Raw genomic sequence first — 20225 nt, 5'->3', positions numbered from 1 at the left:
AATATATATATATATATATATTTGTTTATTTTATGAAAATATATATATATATATATATTGTTTTAAACTGTTAGGATTTAGAAGACATTTGTATGATCGGCCTCAGGTCTAAATGGGTTAATATAGCACCTGGGGTTACAGCAGTTAGAGGCCTTGCTCAGGGACACTTCGACACATAGACTGGGTGAACTGGAGGGTGGACCGGTGACCTTCTGATTCCAAGACGGCCTCTCTAGCCCACTCAGCTACGGCCACCCATTTTTGACGGACTTTCAAGCTGATTTTTTGTCCAACTAATCATTTGATAGTCGTTGGAGCACAGCAAAGCTGTCCACTGTGACCCGTCCAATCAGCCCTGACTGAGAACCAAAAAAAGCCACCCGTCAAGAAGGCGTCCAGGGACAAAAAAACAACCTTGGTGGACTTGAGATGGATTGATTTATCAATAATGAGGCTAAGTGGACGCATTAGAAAAGCAATGGTGACCAGAAGCTCATCCATAAACATCAATTTGGGTTTGATTGTGATGCATGACAGGATAACATACTTCCCTTATCAAGCACAATCCCGAGAGAGATAGCGGCCCCTTTTCTGAGACAAATACATGTGTCAAGAGTGGTTATTTATTTTATTTTTTTAATCGTACCAGTTGGTTTTATTATGACAATGCACACTCGCTAAGCAAAAAAGCCTTGGCATCCTACAAGAACCAACTACATCATGATACACTGTACGTGTCACTCGCTTTGAACCTGCATCGACCAGTCACTAAATGGACTGCAACATACATTATTATTGCAAAGGGTCACTTTCAGTCAAAAACAAAACAAAATAAAACAAAACAAAACAAACAAAAAAAAACTCGTTAGCAAACAGAAGGGCATAAAAATAACATTTTTTGATTACATAAAATACGGGTCATTCCAACTTTTGTATAGCAGGAGATACATTTTTATATGCAAACGCACACACACACTGAAAAAATTAAATAAAAAATAAAAACACTTGAAATATGTGACCCATGAGAGAGAGAAAAAAGGGTGTACATAATTGAATCAATACTCTAAGCTAAGATTTTACAAATCGCAAAAGACTAATCATTAATCATTTTATTTTTTTATTCATTTTTTTCCTTTTCATAATCAAACAATTTGAGGCTGTATCAAAATCTTTGTAAAAAAATTAGAGATTTTCCATGACCATTTGTTGTGTGAGTTTCATCTCCCTCCCTTTCCTCTCTCTGTCATCTTCACACTAGCATTAGCTCTTCTCTCTCTCTCTCTCTCCTCTGACCTCTAGAGCTGATTTATACTTTGCCGTATGATGCCGTCGCGGACCGAAAATAGCCAGTCTATAAGCTCACAACGCGTCGTGGACGTGAGGTGTTGCGACCCTATAGATCTGTCAGTCTGCGACGCTATCGTACGGTGGAGCATAGGCATACAATGTGACTGACTCTACAGTCCCTTACCGGTGACATTCTCCATTGGCACGCTGTTTGTTTTTTGTTCTGTTTGCTTTTTTGTCTCTCCCCCGAGCTGAGAGTCGAGCCTCAGTACATAAAAAAATAATTTTCCCTGGTCTAAAATAAACTGCAGGGCTCCTCTTCCCAGTTTACATAAGACATCTGGAGCTGATGTGTAAATACAGCTCCAACCTGACAAGTGAACCACAGTATGTACAAAAGACACTTTTTGTTGCATTACTGAAAAAGCTGAAATTGCGTTCCACCATCAGTTAGGATCGTCAACTTCAACTAAAACGAGGCAGCCATTTTGGGAGTGAAAACAGCGGAAAGGGGGAACCTGTTGATTGTGTGAAACAGCAATCCATGCCTCTCAAAGCATACTGAACCTAGCCAAACTGTCTCTAAAATGGTTTGCCCCTTGATCTGTCAAAAGGCAAGAGAAAAGGACAGTTACATGTTTTTCCCCATACTGTAACTGGCAGGTCTGTGACTGGGCTGTGGCTTCCATCCGATCCAGCCGTTCATTCACTCGCCCTCTCAGATGTGAAACAACTGTGCATACTCTGTTTTAATTCTCCACTTTGTCACTTGCACCCATATATGCCAAACATATATCTGCTGAGGGTAAGAACAATAAGTGAGGATATCTTCACATAATGGAGAGCATCCATTGTTGACTCGCATCAGACTGTTCGTATTGTTTCACCAAGGAGAAAAAAAAAGAGCTCCTGCAGATTATTTTAGGGAGGCACTCCCTTCTTTCCTTCCTTCCTTCTACCTTTTCTTCCACCATCCAAAAAAATAAAATATATATATAATAATGCTATCTATCAGAACATCTTTTCGATATACAGTGGATCTTTAAAATGGATAAAATCAAACAAACATCATTTATTATTCATGTCTAATTAATTTTTTAGGCTACCTTGTTATTCTCATCTCGACTAGACATTGTGAATAAGGATAGAAATGGACAGCTAATGTTAAAAGGCAAACTGTATGGAATCCCAATCCACATGCGCAAACGCACACGCGCACGCGCACGCACACACACACACACACACACACACACACACACACACACACACACACACACACACACACACACACACAGGCCTCTCATTCATATGTGTTGTCTGCAGGGGCGATCCAAAATCCTTGCAATAAAGATTTGTTTTTTTTCATATATTCAGAGAATCGCTCTCTTTCTCCTTATTAAAAACCAGAGTTGCTGCCTGCAGAGGTTCGATGGCAGTTCATTGTCTTCTCGTATTATTAAAAAGGGGCACAAAAGGAGCGCTGTTAGGCAAAGTAGTTTGATGTGAAGTATGTCCAGAAATAAACAGAAATGGGGGATGCAGACACAGAAAACCCCCAAAACAATAGCAGATTTTCAAAACAACATTGAGGAGGGAAAAAACTAAGAAAAAAACAGATAAAAGCGCTGGGATAGGAGAACTCTTCTCCCCAACTGTCGCTGCTGACCAACTTGGTCAGCTCGTGAGCCGGTGTAACAAGACGTTGTTTGTTCTTTGCAGGCCACCATAGTAGCTGGGTTCAAACTGAACCAGTAGTCCTGTCCAGCCTTTTTACAGCCATTCAACCTATCTCTCTTCCTGAAACACCCCTTCCTGCCCACCCCATCCCAAACCAGAGTCCAAGTTGTCAGTATTGTACTTATAGCACCTCTTTTCAAAACCCTCCCATTTGTATATATCCAAACAGACAAACATCAGCAAGGAAACCATCTCCTCAGTTCCTTTCAGGTGTCCTCTCCCTCTGCCCTTGTGAGGGGAGGGCAGGGATAAGTCTTAGGGTGGCACGTAGGGGGGTGGGGATCTGTAGGGGGTCATGTTCTTGGGACGGGAGCCCTTGCCCTCCATGGGGGTGGTGAATGGAGGTGGTGGCTGGTAGGGCGGTGCGTTGGGGTCCTCGTCCCTCAGAGCCGTGTACTCCCCTAGCAACTCCTGGTTGAGGGGTGTGGTCTCCGGATTGGCCATGTTGGGGTACTCCGGTGGCGGGAGTGGGGGCTTCTCTTCCTGGAGGATAAGGGGCATGCTGGAAGAGGGAGGGGGTTTGGAGTCATCCAGCTCGTCAGCAAAGATGATCGGTACACCCTTCTTGATGAAGGTGGCCTGGTCCTCAATGGTCAGCTTGCCCTTCCGCTTCTTCCTGTAGCAGATCATGGCGATGATGCCGGCAATCAGCAATATGGCAGCCACTACGACGGCAGGGATCACTGTGTGGAGATACACATCGTCCGTACTCTGGCGGCCCGTGCCCAAGGCTGGGGTCACAGCTTGGACCTCCACAATGGGAATGCTGTGCTCTGGGATGAAGGACCACATCTTGCAGCTTGCTTTGCCCATCACCTTGACATCCAAGGGCCTGAACTCGGACCCCATGGTGCTGGTGAAATACGGCTTGGGTGCGCCGTTGTCTTTAGCCAGCTTTCCACTCATTTCAGCGATCTGCTCCTTGGGACACGGGTGCTGCGGGAGGCTGGTGTTTGTCCACTCCACCACAATGGAGCCCTTAGTGATGTTCCGCAGGCTCACCGTGCTGCTATTGCGGTCACCCAGGGACATCGCCAGCCTCTTCACCAGGAGGATCTTGGCGTGGATGTTGTTGGTCACTGACTGCAGCTCGCCATCAAAGCGTGCTCTGAAGAGCACTGGGCTCTTGTCATTGAGGGGCCAGCGGTTCACCCGTACCTCAAAGGCGTCGATGGCATTGAGGCCACCTTTGTCAGTGGCGTGCATGAAGTACTCGTGCTTGCCAATGTGCTGGGTATCCGGCAGGCCATAGAGGAGCTGGCTGGTGGTGTTGAACTGGATCCAGGAGCGTTCTCCCACCGCTTCATTGTGGTTCTCCCTTAGCGTCAGGCGCAGCTTGTCCGTGGTGCCGTCCTCAACGTCAAAGAATGTGTCGGAGGGGATTTTTACCTCGAAATAGGTTCCCACCAGTGCATTGACCTGGTCAATGGGGTTGCGCAGCACAGGTTTCTTGTTGTGGAGCTCTGGGATGGCAGGGATGGCAGGGACGATAGGGACGATAGGTGAAGGCGTGGTGCTTCTGGACGGCTTGGCTGTGGTGGTCTTCGGCTCCCTGGGGGGTGCTGGCGTTTTGGGCTTCTTGGGCCTCTTAGTAGGCCTTGTGGTGGGGGTCGGGGTAGGTGGTGTGGCAGTGGGCACTACAAAAGTAGGCCTGGTCACAGTGGCCTGGATGGTGATGGTGCTTGTGGTCTCCATCACCTTGGTTGGCTGAGGCGGTCCCACGGTTGGGGTGTGAGCAATGGACTCACGGACCCTAATCGTGGGCTTGCCAGGCAACGGAACAGGTTCTCTTACAGGTGAGGCAAAGCTCTCCGTGGGGCCGGCGATGGACGGAGAGGAGAGGGTTGGGATGATCCTAACCGGAGGCTCCACCAGTGTCGTAGGTGGATTCACAGTCAGAACAGGAGTTGGGGTGTTGTTTAAACCACGCCTCACCCTCTTTGGGACGTGGGGTTTCTTGTTGGCAATGTGCCAGCCCACCACGGGGTAGCCCAGCTTAGCGGACATGGCACCCTCCTTGGCAGGAGCCTGGACACTGTTGATGTTTGGGACCGTGCTCTGGTCCAGAGAGCAGCCCAGCTTCCACGACAGCAGGGCTCCGTTTTCCACCACCTAGTTGTAATGAAATGCATGTATTAATACACTTTGCATATGTATTAAATGGACAGATTACCCTAATGTATTCTAGTTCTATACTCATTTTTCATCTTACTAGTATTTAACCATTCCCTCTCTCTTATCCATTCATCCCTCCATCTCACTTAAGTCTTCATCTTCACTCACTGGCTACAACTCATTTCTTATTCTTTCACCCATCCATTCATTCATGTCCAACCATCTACCAAGCACTTCACCTACGCACCTTCTTAGCATTTCCCGGACCAGCCATGAAAGCTGACATGTCAAACAGCCGATTGTTGACCACTGGGAGGATCTTCATGTGCTGGAGACCCACACCGGAGAAGCTCTTCATCTTGTCGAGGAGCTCCACCCTCTGCTCTGAGTTCATCTTGGTCAGATCGGCATCCAAGATCACCGTCAGTACCGTTACGGGTTCCTCATTGCCACAGATGAACGGCTGAACCTCATTGTTGGTATCCATAGAGACCTGGTTGAGCGCCAGCTGTGCCTGCTCGCCATCCAAGTGGTCCTCGGGGTGGACCTCAATGGAAAAGACCTCCAAGGCGGGTGAGGCGGGGGACTTAGTGTGGTTGGCAATGGAGATAGAGATGTAGTGGACACCCTTGTCCTCCTCTAAGGGGAGACCCTGGAGGACCCCGCTGTCCGAGTCCCAATGGAGCCAGGCCGGAAGGACATCCTTACCCATCTCGGTGATCTGAACAATGGAAAAGAGAGAGAGAGAGAGACTTGAGCTTTTTTTCTTTTACAAATGAGGTGAGATAAAATAGGTATTATTATGCTGTTCAAGAATATTGCATATAAGTGTGTCAAGTCTATTTAATCTGGCTCAGAGAGAGAACATACTGTAAGTAGACCAGATAATGATTCTTCATTTGACAAATGAACAAAAATATCAAACACGAAGAGAAGGCATGGTGATTAATTATTTGTTCTGAGGCAACCAGAGAGAGGGAACAAAGGACAGAAAGATTGCAGTAGTGACATTTGTAATCTAAAAATCTGTTTTAATAAACAGATTAAACTTAACTATGAGATGGTTTTTCAATGAAACATCTAAAAGGCAATTCGAAACATGATTTGTTTCTCTAATGGAAGACTTGTTTCTTTGATGACCTCACTCCCTGCGCTTAAAAGTCAAGTAATTCTTAAAAGTAAAAAGATGGGGACAGCCGGGGACATTTGGTTGAGACCACGTCCTACAAAACAAAACAGTGGCTCCTTTTTTTTATTGTGATATCCATCACAACATAACCTTGATGTGAGAATAATCATCTAATCTTTTGGCAGCACATTAACATTACCCTATTCACAAAGCATACAATAGTGCTTCTGTTCAATAGGATGTAATTCCCTGTTCAGTTTTGCTATCAAACTTGGCTTGTTTTTTGTTTGGGCTTGTAGGCTATTTTCAGTGAGCGACACTGTCGTACAACAAAGTATAAATCAGGCTTTAACCAATGAACAATAGCACCTTTTAAAATAGGCAAACATTCTGTGAAAATAGCAGATCTACAATCTTGTGAGCTTGTAGATGTGCTATTTTCTATATTTGACATACAACAAAGTATGTAAGTTGGTTAAGTCCCTTGAAGTGTCCTTGTCTCACCCACACAGACTGTCCTCCTCCATTCACACAAATGGCTTCAACTTAATCCCTTAAAACCTATTCTCCATTCCATTCGTTTGGATTGGTTTGACAGCATATAATAGAGACTGGCTGTGACAACAGGGAGTGGGGGGGGGCATACTGTATCTGAAAAGTCATGCACTTTATTTGAGCTGACAATGTTGCAGTGTTGCATGAGGAGCACTGAGACAAATTGAAACAACATAAATCTGAAAATAGGCATGACATATGGCTTGGCTTTCGGACCCCACTGCAAATCACGTACACACGGCACACATTTTGGCCACACCCACCAAGACCCCCCACCTGCACACAAGAATACAGATCTAGTGGATTGTAATTTAAATCTAGACTTGAATTTAAATAACTTAGCCAATTACACGGCTGGGGACACCCCTGTGCCTGGCAGTTGATGGAGAGAAATGGATCACAAGGGAGTGACTGGCGCACACGCACGCACACACACAAACGAGAACAAATGTGCTCTACGCTCCCCAGCTCCTACAAGTTAATTCTGCAGCTAATAAATCCTGGTTGATAAATTATGTAGAGGCAACGCTCCCATGGCACATCATTAATGCTCTAACCAGCACACAGGCTGTGCCGGGGGAAAACACATGCATGCACACACACACACACACACACACACACACACACACACACACACACACACACACACACACACACACACACACACACACACACACACACACACACACACACACACACACACACACGTGCATGCACACACACACACACACACACACACAGACACACACACACACACACACACACACACACACACACACACACACACACACACACACACACACACATACACACACAATACTGTACATAGGACACACTAGCAGATACACACAAACATGCAAACACTGGCATTACAACACACACAAATACACACGCACAAATTATGGATACTATATGCACAAAGAACACATGTAGACTTTGATGTACGCAAGGGCACAGGTATAGACTCACACTTAAAACACACACACACAAAGATACAGACTGAGAACTGGACCTCAACCCTTATAAGCATTAAGCACAACCACATCTCATTTGGTGTAGGGCAGTGGTTCTCAACCAGTGGTCCGGGGACCACCAGTGGTCCTAAAGGGGGTTCCAGGTGGTCCCCAGCTAAATGATGTAGAGTTGGTAACCAAATGGACCCTTATTAGATCTTTAACTCTTGAGCGTAAAATGAAACCAAATGTTAAGTAGAATTACTGCATTACTTAATTTACAATAAGTCTACACATTAAAGAATGTAGAATAATTGTTATTTAGATCAACGTTTGCCTGTTATCTCCCCTAATGGTACCAACACAGCATGGTATTGTGAACAAAATCTTATCCAACGATAACGAAATATTCTATTCTTGGGTCTGAGAGGCTAAATCTCATCAAACGGTGGTCTGTGGCTTAAATGCCGAACAAATAAATGGACCTTGGTATGAAAAGGGTTGAAAACCACTGGTGTAGGGCATGGTGGCCTTCTGTTCACAGCATGGTTGTTTACAACCGTTCTCCCCTCTGTTGGTCACAATGGCCAGTGCCGACTGTAGTAATTTGACCATGTTCCACACAGCAGGCAAGTACAACTATAGGCCTTTATGTTTACATTTTTCCTGCAGACTATTTTGTATCGTTACAAAACTGTGTGTGCATCACAACAGCAGTTGAAAGTGGGTCCAGTAAAAGCCCTTTGGTAAATGGTCTGCATTTCTATAGCGCCCTTTATCCAAGGCGCTTTACAATGTGCATTACATTCACCTATTCACGCACACATTCATACACCGACAGTGGAGGCAACCATGCGAGGCGTCAACCTGCTCACCGGGAGCATTTAGGAGTTAAGTGTCTTGCTCAAGCACATTAAACACAAAGCCAGGAGGAGCCACTGCCGTCCCTTTGAGAATTTAACAGTGATTAAGGGCTATACAAATAAACTTAATGTGACAATTTTTTCCTCAATCAGTATATATATGAACACACAAATATACACTGAAATACAAACACACACACACACAAAAACACACGCACGCACACCAAAGCTTTATCAGCTGCTAAGCCTCCAACAATTATCTCTCTGCAGACTCCAATTCCTTCGGAACACTTCCCACCTCCTACAAGAGCCTTGACACCTCCTCAAACCTCCTCCCCCAACAGTAATTAAACATCCTCCTTCTCCACCTTGGGAAGTTCTACACCAAACCAGAAAGACGCACACACACACACACACGCACACGCACACAGGCAGCAGAATAAGGCAGGCCTGTTAATGTTTTCAAGACCACACAGTGATTCACACAAGAATGAATCTTTTAATGAGTCTCATACACATCACACATGCACGTTTTGTGTTTTCATTATGTTTTCCCCCATTCAGAAATGTACCCATTCATAGAACCATTCACTGATCTATCCATCCACCATTTCTCATTTGCTAGTTGTGCTTGTAGCAACTGCAGGCGTTGAGAACAACACAACACAAAAACAAATACCTCGTTGTCTTCAAACGCTGAGAAATAGAGTCACGCCTTATTTAATTTTGCCAAGAGTCTGTGACAAGCCCTGAAACTTTGCAACAAGCTCATGGCGACATGGCACCCCAAATTAAATCATAACGAGAGACCACGCAAGGCTGAGGCGGTCGCCAGGCAGTAATCTTGTGTGAATGGTCATAATTGCTCTGTAAATTGCCCTGTCGTTCTCCCCCCGAGCACAGGGTTGATCTCTCTCTTCTACCTCTACGCTTCTAATGACGTGCGGCTTAAAATGATGACGGAGCGTGCTTCATTTGATTTGTCAGGTACTCAGACAAATGCGAGAGGTCGTCAAGCCGCGGGGCTGAGGGGGCCGATTGAAATCACACACACAGCGCATGTTAAGATGATGACTTCGGCTATTTCAGACTGCTTGAAACGAGAACGCAAAGATTACAGTAGTTACAAAAGTCAAGTGCCGGATTCACTGCAGGTGCACCATATGCAGTGTTGCAGCTTCAAATCTCCTAGACCAGCTGGAAACATTTGTGCGGGGGAAATTAATGACAATATGATGCATTTAATCCAAGATCACTCTCACTCTCACTTTGGGGATGTTGAGTGGATGATAGCGGAAGACTGAGGTTGCACTGGGCAGCTCCCGGGTGTGAACAGCGTGTTTTATGTCAGCTTGCCTTGGTTTGGGAGCTACAGCATTCAGCCAGCAGAAAGCAGTGCCTTCCCATTTGAGCATTCTTCTTGACTATTAAATTCACACGGCCCACTGCTGAAGCATTTTTATGCATTTTCCCTAAAAGCACAACAGAGAAACCTCAAATCCTCTCGCACCCTGCTGCAAAGAAAATTGTCTATACAAATGATGTAACTCTTCCTGGCATAATGCGTCTGAGGGAAAGAGTTTGATGTTTGGCCCTAAAGGTTATCATATGCTCTCAGAAACTATCCAGCCATTCCATTATCCAGCATAAAACCCACACCATTGGCAAGGTTACTGTTTGTTCTCTTATTTAAAAAGAAAAAAAGAAGGCTAGAATTAGGAACCATGCAGTCCATTCTGTTATGGATGCTACTGTGACTACCTGGTGCGATGTCCTAGTTTTGTAGCATCTTGTAGGAATGGTCACACTCCGTTCGCTTGATTTCATTATTTATTAAGAACATTTTCAGTCATCCGCAAAGGATGGAATGCATTCCTTACTTAAAGAGGATGGTAGGTTGCCAGGTGAATCTCATTTCAAATTACCAATATTCAAAATGACATTCTTCTTTCATTCACTCATATAGTAGCACAACATTAATTACTGTACTTTTTAAATTAGCAACAGTATTTGGTGGATAGAATAGTGACCCTTTCACAGATCGGATCTTATAATTTGGAGATTCTGAAGGGGGGGTCGGGGATCCAAAATGGACACATTGCGTTTTGAATACACTATTCATCTATCTTCGGGCAGTAAAAAAGACTAAAAAGAAACCCACAGACAAGACTGTTTTACAAGCAAGCTATTAAGACAGGGGCAAGGGCACAGAGATTTACATACTGATGCAGACATCATTGAAGCCCCACTTTTTAATGCCTGAACGCTATGCTACAGTCATTTCCAACTGCTCTACAGGGGATTCGTTCAATTCTTAAAATGCGTTCTCTTTCCGCAATCAGAAGACAAAGTAACTGACCTGGCAACACTTGATAGAGACACAAGCCTGTTGTGCCAATGGCTGACATCTGCTCAGTCTTAAGTTTAATTAAAATGAGAATAATCTCATCAAAGACAGGCTGCGTTTGATCATGGCTTGCGCTCTGACATGCACACACACACACACACACACACACACACACACACACACACACACACACACACACACACACACACAGAGTCACACACACGCGTTAGCCAGGAAGTCACCGTGACTATCTGCACTATACTCTATGTGCTATAAGCTAGCAGGATAGAACTGGGATGTGAAAACGGGCTTGTGATGGACGGGTGTAAAACAGTGGGAGACATTAGCCTATCGCCTAGTTTTTAATCTACTCTCCATGACTCCATCCATCGCTCCTTCTTGATAGTTTCTTGTTTTTTTGTATTTCAGTGCAGTCCTTGTTTGCAGAAAATAGCTATGAAAATTTTAACCACTTAAACCCTATATACTTGTCGACCTGGGTCACACAGCCTTCATACTTGGCCCCTTGAATTCATGGATATTTCTTTTGTTTTTGTCGCATTCCTAAGCCAATAATTTGATGACCAGAGGACCGGTAGGCAGCGGTTCCGGTAGGAGACTCAAAGGAGACTCTTTGTGTCTCCTACCGGAACCGCTGCCGGTCATCAAATTATTGGCTTAGGAATGCGACAAAAAAGTTACCCCATGTAAAAAAGTTTCCATGGGGTGTGTAATTGATAGGAAAAAAATCATTTTGGAGGTGATGTAACGGCCATGACTCGGACAAAAATGTATAGGGAGATTGCAAAATGGGAGGGTATAGTAGAGAGAGAAAAGCAGTCTCTCCTTCTCTCGCTCTCCCTGGTAGCATAATATCCATAATGCTGCCATAATGTATTATCTCTTGCTTTGGGGAGTCTCTATCTCTCTCTCCATCTCTCTCGTATGTCTCTCTTTTTCTCTCCCTAGTAACATGGTCAATATAATATCTACTGTACATTCTAGGATCATCTTGCTCTCCCAGGTGATACGCCGTCTATTTGTAGTGCAATCATGATCAGGGTGAGGGACCCCCGTTCTCATTATTTTCTCCTGGGAGACACACACACACACACACACACACACACACACACACACACACACACACACACACACACACACACACACACACACACACACACACACACACACACACACACACACACACACACACACACACACACACACACACACACACACACACAATTCCATCACCTGACCTCTTTTGAGGACAGGTGAAGGGAGGGGGAGAAGCAAAGACAGAGAGAGGCTGGGGAAGACAGAGAGAGAGTCACTGAGCAAGAGAATGACAAAGATGAAGAGAAATAGAGACTATGAGAGAGAGGAGCAGAGGGGGAAATGGCTGTGTGATATGAATGAAACCGAGACTGCAAGAGGAGAGAGAAAGAGAGAACAAGCAGAGAAAAGACAGAGAAGAGAGGAACACAGTGACTGCATAAGAGGAAAGATTGAGAGAGGGACTCTTTAAGAGAGAGCAGCTGTAAAATGACTGCAAGACAAAGAGAGAGAGAGAGACAGCAGAGAAAGACTATGATATCTCCCTACACGTGCCGATATCAGAGTCCAGGCGTCCTCGAGTCCATCAGCGGTTTTCGGTGAGGAGGAGAGAGAGAGAAAGCAGGCCATTGTCGTGAGGAGAGAAAGACGGCCATTGTTGCAGACAGGAGCCCAGTGACAGCTCCACAGATAAGCTTCATATTTTGGAATCGTTGAGGAAGGAGAGAGAGAGAAGAGGGCTTGGCAACGGACATGACTACATGAGGACGTCGCCCAGGTGAAATGGGGGGAGAGAGGGAGAGGTGGGGGTTAAAAGCAAGGGTCAATGATGACACATGGAAGTTGGAGGGAAGGAACAACTATAAGGCAAAAATAATAGAGGGCAGGGAGAGAGGTACTGTCGGATAGACAGAATAGCAAAGAGGGAATATTAAAGGAGGGACAGTGTGGGGGAAGGAAGGAGAGAGGGAGAGGAACAGCTAGTGGATTGACGGAGATAATAGAGGCAGGAGCGAGCGAAAGAGGGAGACAGTGAACTATATATGGGGGGGGGGGGCAACGACAGCAGGAGGGGAGAGGTAGAGAATGACAAAAGAAACGGACGAGCAGGGAAGAACGGAGGGGAGGATACAAGAGAGGAAGGAAAGGGGGAATGGATGAGAGGGAAGGGCAGAAAGAGGGAGAGAGAAGGAGAAAACACAAGGCAGGCCCCTCCTGGGGTCAGTGTACCCAATAAAATCCTCAGTTAATTTAAAAGCTGGAGTTAAACACTCTCTGAGTTAAAGTATTTTTTAGGGTATTATAGTGCAGGGAAGAACTTAAGATGCTGTGCAGAAACAGAAAAAAAGAGAGAGAACCGATATGGAGAGAGATAGCTATGCACTGTATATATCTAGTGTGTAATATACTATATATACGGTATATATATATAGTAAGAACAGAGGGAGTGTGAGGGCCCTAGCAGGAATTACTGGCACAGTCAAATGTTTCCAGTGGAACATTTGAGACGCGTAGGAAGAATTGGGACGGGTAGATGGATGGACATCAGGGGGGCAAAGACAGCCAGGGGAGAATGGGAGGTGTAATGGTGTGTGTGCGTGTCTGTGTGAGTGTGTGTATGTGCGCGTGTGTGTGTGTGTGTGTGTGTGAGTTTGGGGGGGGTAGCCAATGGGCAGGCAGATGTTTGCAAGAGGTAGAGCACTCTCGAAGCTCATTTGCAAGTGTTAAAAATTCATCCGTGGCCCACGGCAGTTGCATTCAGGTGCCACACACACACGCACATGCACACGCACACACGCACACGCACACACACACAGGAATCCAGGAATTGGGGAACGAATACCTGGTGGTGGAAAATGCATCTCCAAACTGTCATCTGCTTTTCAGGAAAAGCAGCCTAATTCTCTCTGGGCTGACAACTGTGTATTTTTGGAATAACAATTTGTTTTTCCCCTGTTAAAGCTGGAAGTGAAGCAGGTGGTTAATAAGACAGCGCCCTGTGACTGCAGCATCACAGGTGCGAGCTTTATATCCCTGAACTGTCACTTGGTTCTCAAGTAAATAGCTCTCAAACTGACAGCTATGTAATACAGGCTTTTGCTGCATAATAAAACACTAATGATGATGAAGTAATATTTGCTATGATTCCCCCCCCCCCCCCACCTCCTCTCTCTCTTTCTCTCTCTCTCTCTCACACACACACACACACACGCACACGCGCACACACACACACACACACACACACACACACACACACACACACACACACACACACACACACACACACACACACACACACACACACACACACACACACACACACACACACACACACACACATGGTATTTCTTTGACCAGAGAAGGGCAGAGTACCCGTGGTGCAGTGGCAAGATGGGCTTGGATTCAGGCTTTAATGTATTATCAGTGGGCGTGTTGCAGGTGGATTCAATCAGGGCCAATTCATTAACCTTTTTGGGCTTTTCATTACCTTTAAAGATCAGGCTGAAATGGAAGTATTTAGTAGAATCTAACTTCCGTATTGTGATGTATTTCTGAGTGAAACAGGATAGGTAGGCGGGACATAACGTTGAGCGGAGAGCTGTGTGTGTGTCTCTCAACCAAACACAGTGATGGGATGGTTTTGAGGTCAACTGGCTTGGGAATCTACGCCGATTCTCATCTGCTCTCTGCAGTCAGTTTGAGCTGCTGCAGATGTGTTGTTTATGACACAGGAGCTCCCATTAAAGGACATCAGTTTGCTCTTGGGCAAAATCACAGTTCAGGGGCTCTTCTTTCAGACGATAGGACCCGACTCTATGTCTATTTTGGTCTACTCCTAGAGAGAGATGGCAGAGATTCCAATACAAATTATATTCTCCTGCCGTTCATAGCCTAAACAGGCTCTTGCTTGTGTGATGTCAGAGACATAAGGAAGATATTATGGGCTGTGGGATGAGAGAAAAATGCCATTAAATGTTTGTGATTGCTGCGTGCAATACATGAGAAAGAGACAGAGAGAGAGAGAGAGAGAGAGAGAGAGAGAGAGAGAGAGAGAGAGAGAGAGAGAGAGAGAGGGAGAGAGAGGGAGAGAGAGGGGGGGGGGGCTCGTGTGCAAAGGCAGATGCAGGAATGGGATATTTGTTTTGTTAAGAAATGCGTGGGTGAATTCACACACATTGTGGATGTATGTGCGTGTGCATGCAAGGCAAGAATGCCTGCTAATGCACACTCACAGATGCACATGTATAGCATATGCACAGTTGCACACATGCAAATACGCACACAAACATCAAAACACACACATACACAAAGCCACAAACACACCCTATTTTCTAGTCGTTAAACTATAATGATTGAGAGGGCTCTAAGCAATAAAGCCTGCCCTAAATAATGCGCACGCACACACACACACAAATAACCTGAGGTAAACCTGGTTGCCAAGGCCTGCAGTCAAACTCACTCTTTTTCACTCATTCTTTCATTCTTACTCTCTCAGTAGTTCATTCTCTCTCTGGGCCTCTGTCTTATACACTGAGCAGAAAAATAAAGGCAAAACCCCCCCATGACATTTGGTTGTATTTTACAGCAATGAATTGGCTGTTTAGAGGCCAACAGAAGCTGGTCTTAGTTTGTTCCACTCCAGATGTGTAATTTACATGAGACAGGGAGATTGATTGAGCGAGAGAGAGAGAGAGAGAGAGAGAGAGAGAGAGAGAGAAAGAGAAAGAGAGAGAGAGAGAGAGAGAGAGAGAGAGAGAGAGAGAGAGAGAGAGAGAGAGAGAGAGAGAGAGAGAGAGAGAGAGAGAGAGAGAAGGAAAACAAAGAAAATGGCAGTGCGGATGGGTATTAGCAGCATGTCTTTCATTTTATGTATATCAGTCTGTGCATGCATGTTTTGGTGTTGTGTGTATGCCTTCTTCCTGTGTCTCTGGCCTTTTGTTATGACAAGAACATTTGTGTAGGTGGCAGTGGTGTGTGTGTATTCAAACTAGTTTCTTTGATTGGTTGCTGGCCCTTCTACCTGCTGAGATACAGCAGTGCGTGTGCGTGTGCGTGTGCGTGCGTGTGTGTGTGTGCTAGTCAGTGTGTGCGTGCGTGTGTGAGTGAGTGCGTGGGCTGGCAGGTGAAAGTGTGTCGTGGTGTGTGTGTGTGTGTGCGTGTGCGTGTGCGTGTGCGTGTGCGTGTGCGTGTGTGTGTGTGTGTGTGTGTGTCAGTGTATGTGTTGAATCTCTCTGTCACAGTATGTGTGGTTTGTTTTCTGCAGACTCTCAACTTCTACTCTGACTAATGCTGCAGCTCCACCAGAATAACTCACCACTGTCACACACACACACACACACACACACACACACACACACACACACACACACACACACACACACACACACACACACACACACACACACACACACACACACACACACACACACACACACACACACACACACACGCACGCACATTGAGATAATACACTCAGAAGGTAGAACTTTTCTAGGTTTCCCATTCTTAAAGGGAACTCATGTCCTAGGCACTAACAACATGGACACACGTATGCGTGCACGTACACACATGCATCAGTTCACGGTCACCCACTCTCTCCAAATAGCACACAGGTAAAGCCAGACAAATACATTTCTCTCCAGTAAGGAACAGTGTGACTTTCTGTGCTGAACTGTACTGAATTAGAAAGAAGGAACAAACAAAGCCTGTTTGTTGCTCCGACAGTTCCAGGAATATCTGCACTAGACCATCTAAAAAAGAAAGAAACCCATCATATCATATATTATATATTTATAAGGAGGCTGTCTGGACAAATAAACAATGGAGTACTCCAAAGAAACCATTGTTATCTTTCACAGATTTAATGTGTCCATCAATAACCTCTTGCTTCCTTCCTTCCTTACAGTACTTTGGTATTAATGGGACGGGTAGCCGTCTTTGCCTTGCTGTTGCGTAACCAACGTCTTTGCCTTGACCTCCAGGGCTGGAGCCAAAACACGTCTTCCGAAACTGTCTTCTGTCATTGAGGCGGCGACACGGTTAGCAACACCACCGGAACAAATGAATAGAATATACGATAGAATGGATAGAGTGATAAATCACGGTAATAAAAAAAGATTAAAGAGACGAGAGTGATAAGAGTCCTCAGTCCGGCGACCTTTTGTGCCCGACTTTACTGCTAAGAGCTCCCTCAATAACAATAACTGAACGGCATAATGGTATGCTCAAAGCAAAAGAGGAAAAAAAGAAAGAATGTAAAAGAAGAGACATCTTCAAGTTGATTTACTCGTCCTCCGGTGACACGTTTGGAAAACACACTCGTCTTCTAACCCTTTGTCGTCTCCATCAGTCTAAAGCTGACAGGCCGAGCTCGCCATCAAACAATCATTTCTCCGGCGAGATGCTTGACAAACAGCCCGGGCCAAGCCCTCGTTTGTCCCTGGGTCAGCAATTATCTCTTTCTCTTTGATGCCTTGTGAATAATACATTAGCCATCTTCTTCTCTTTTTTTCTTAACCCATTCACTCCGGGAACGCATCTACAAATGTCTTCTAAATCCCAAACAGTTTTCTGGGGAAAAAAAGATATGTTGCTATATCAGTGGTTCTCAAACTTTTTCATGTCCAGGACCCCCAAAATGATATGTATTTGGCCGCCAAAATATTTTGTTCCAGGGACCCCCAGAAGCAAAGATTTGAGTCAAAAATGTTCCCTTTAAAAATATATATATTCTTAGATTTGCACGAACTTTCAAGATTTTTCAAAAGAATTGCAGATCTACAAGCTCATAGTGTGGCACTCGGTGCCGCGCTATGAGCTTGTATATCTGCTCATTTTGAATGGCCAAAGTATAAAATAATGGTTATAGTTCAAATCTAAAAAATGCATTCCCGGATTGAATGGGCTAACAGACTAACGAGCTGCTATAGAAGCGATACAAATCATTAAACCTTAAACACGGTGGGGTAATGAGGGACATGATATCCAAGCAATGTTTTTGATGTATGCAGAAACGGGGCGATATCGCCTGAAGCTCGGTACGTTTGGGACAGATTTCTGCCATTTGAAGAACACTGACTGTCTACTGCATTATGCCAAATGTTGTCAATAGTGCCTGTAGCTGCAGACGAATGCGTCAATGCGGGACTGTGTAGCGTGTTCCTATTGCATAGGAATAACATGAAGCTTTAATGAGAGATATCAATCATTTGTGTTGGCAATGTTGCCCACTGCCAACACAATGAGTCTTCAAAACATGTAAAGGCTTAAAGGGACCGGCAGCGGTTCCGGTAGGAGTCTCCTTTGTGTCTCCTACCGGACCGCTGCCTACCGGTCCGCTGGTCATCAAATTATTGGCTTAGGAATGCGACCAAAACAATAAAATATATATTTTTGGGGTGAACTATCCCTTTAATAGAACTACATTTAGACAATCAGCTTTCTCCATACAGAGCTATCAACTTTGGACCACATTGTCAACTGAAATCAAATTAATTCAAGGAATGAAATATTTTACCACTAAGGTTAAGTGCTGAGTTGACTAAAAACAAACCATAGCTGTACCCATTGTTAGCTAAATGTATTGTACTACTCAGGGACAATGCAAGTCGGGAACGATGCAATTTGGAAAAACCTATAAATTAGTTCCTATTCTGTGTCTCTTTGCCTTAACAGGTAAACGTGTAAGCAAACAGTATCTAAATATAATCTAGCACACAATGCTCCAGACTCCAAACGTGGCTGTGGGTCAGTTAGTCATCCTGCAGAACCAAAGAAAGCAGCATCTCGCTCACACTGCAACCCTTTCCCCGTTCCCCTGGGCCTCCATCAGTCCTGCTGGATACCAGGTTCTAGTTGGGCCAGAATCCCATACGCTGTACTACATACACAATATGGGTACTACGTTCAACATACATTTGTGTGCAACACACATCTTTTACTGTAAGACACACTTATCACGTGGTATCTAACCACACAGACTTTTGGGAAAGTGCTCCACCTGGTGGCCAGCAGTGGTCATTTATCAGTTTAACTACCTAAACAGTCTATATTTTTTCTATATTTTGCAACTGTACTGTGTTCGCTCTTTTATCATGCTACACCAAATCTTTTGCCAAGAATAGCCGATCTAACAAGCTTGTTGGCGGATAGAGATGCTTGGGGTTTTCAAGTGGTTAAACAAATAACTACATTTTAGATATGTTGCATTAAAGAGTAATTGACGTTTAAACCAGAGGTTTGGTCGCTGTCCAGATCCTCGGTTTGCTAGGCTGCGGAGAAAACATCGAAAAGCTTTCTGTTTTAGTTCACATTTTTTCTTTTACAAAGTTGATTCCTCAAATATGATTTTTCCCTTCTCTCCTTACAAATGTTAAAAGTTCAGCTACTGTACACACACTGCTTGGCAGTGTTCTGCTTAATCTAAAACTAACAAGTGGCGGGGAAAAAATATAAAAATGTGAAAAAGGTGACGGAAAGGCCACAATAAATAACGAGAATTAATACAGAGAATTAATACAGAGCTGCGAATACCCCTGTGGAGAGATGTGAAGCCACCTCCCCCCACTTAGCTAACACTATTTTGATCAAATAAACCAAAACACACAACTCCACCAACTAAAACAACACCATCCCCCAATTATGAATGAATATTGCGGAGTGTATAATTTGGAACATATGAAGGCCAGGACCACCTACTGTATGTTTAGCTACATAGCAACATGGCCACCACCATTTGAGTGCCAGTAACCGTTGGTGGTGCTAGCTGGGCCTGCTATGATGACTCATATATTCTGGTGTATATGTGCGTGTGTTTTTATCTTTGGGTTTCCCTCCCTCTTTGTGAATGCCAGTTTTCTCACTGCCAGCCTGCCAGCTATGGGCTGTGCAACAGCAGGGGATTCTGGGGTGAGTCTCTCTCTCACTGAGAGAGAAGTATGGTGCAGTATGGAAGGAGAGAAACCTGACAAAGAGATAGAAATAAAGAAAATAATAATAATAGAAAGAGAGGGTAGGAAGGAATGGCATGCAGGACAGAGAGGCTAAAGAGAGAGGAAGAGAGGACACGCATAAAGGAATGACAGTGAGAATGTCACTGTTCAGAAAGAGAAGAGTCCTGAAAGAGAAATGTATGAGATCTAAAAGAGAGAGAGAGGAGAGAGAGAGAGAGAGAGAGAGAGAGA

At 44.7% G+C, this 20225-nt stretch overlaps 1 protein-coding gene across 1 annotated transcript in view; it reads right to left on the bottom strand.

The window, feature by feature from the left end:
• Positions 1–619: 619 nt before the first annotated feature.
• dag1 (dystroglycan 1) overlaps positions 620–20225 on the bottom strand; it is a 60238-nt gene continuing 40632 nt past the window's right edge. Inside the window, exons 3-4 of the mRNA XM_080423281.1 lie at positions 5387–5860; positions 620–5136 (exon numbers count right to left, since the gene is read on the bottom strand). Of these exons, the coding sequence (XP_080279407.1) occupies positions 3280–5136; positions 5387–5860 (2331 nt within the window). The 3' untranslated portion in view covers positions 620–3279. The remainder of the gene's footprint in view (positions 5137–5386; positions 5861–20225) is intronic.

This window comes from Gymnoscopelus braueri (genome assembly GCF_963280865.1).
Source record: "Gymnoscopelus braueri genome assembly, chromosome: 3".
NCBI lineage: Eukaryota > Metazoa > Chordata > Actinopteri > Myctophiformes > Myctophidae > Gymnoscopelus > Gymnoscopelus braueri.
This window is presented reverse-complemented; position numbering and strand designations above follow the sequence as displayed.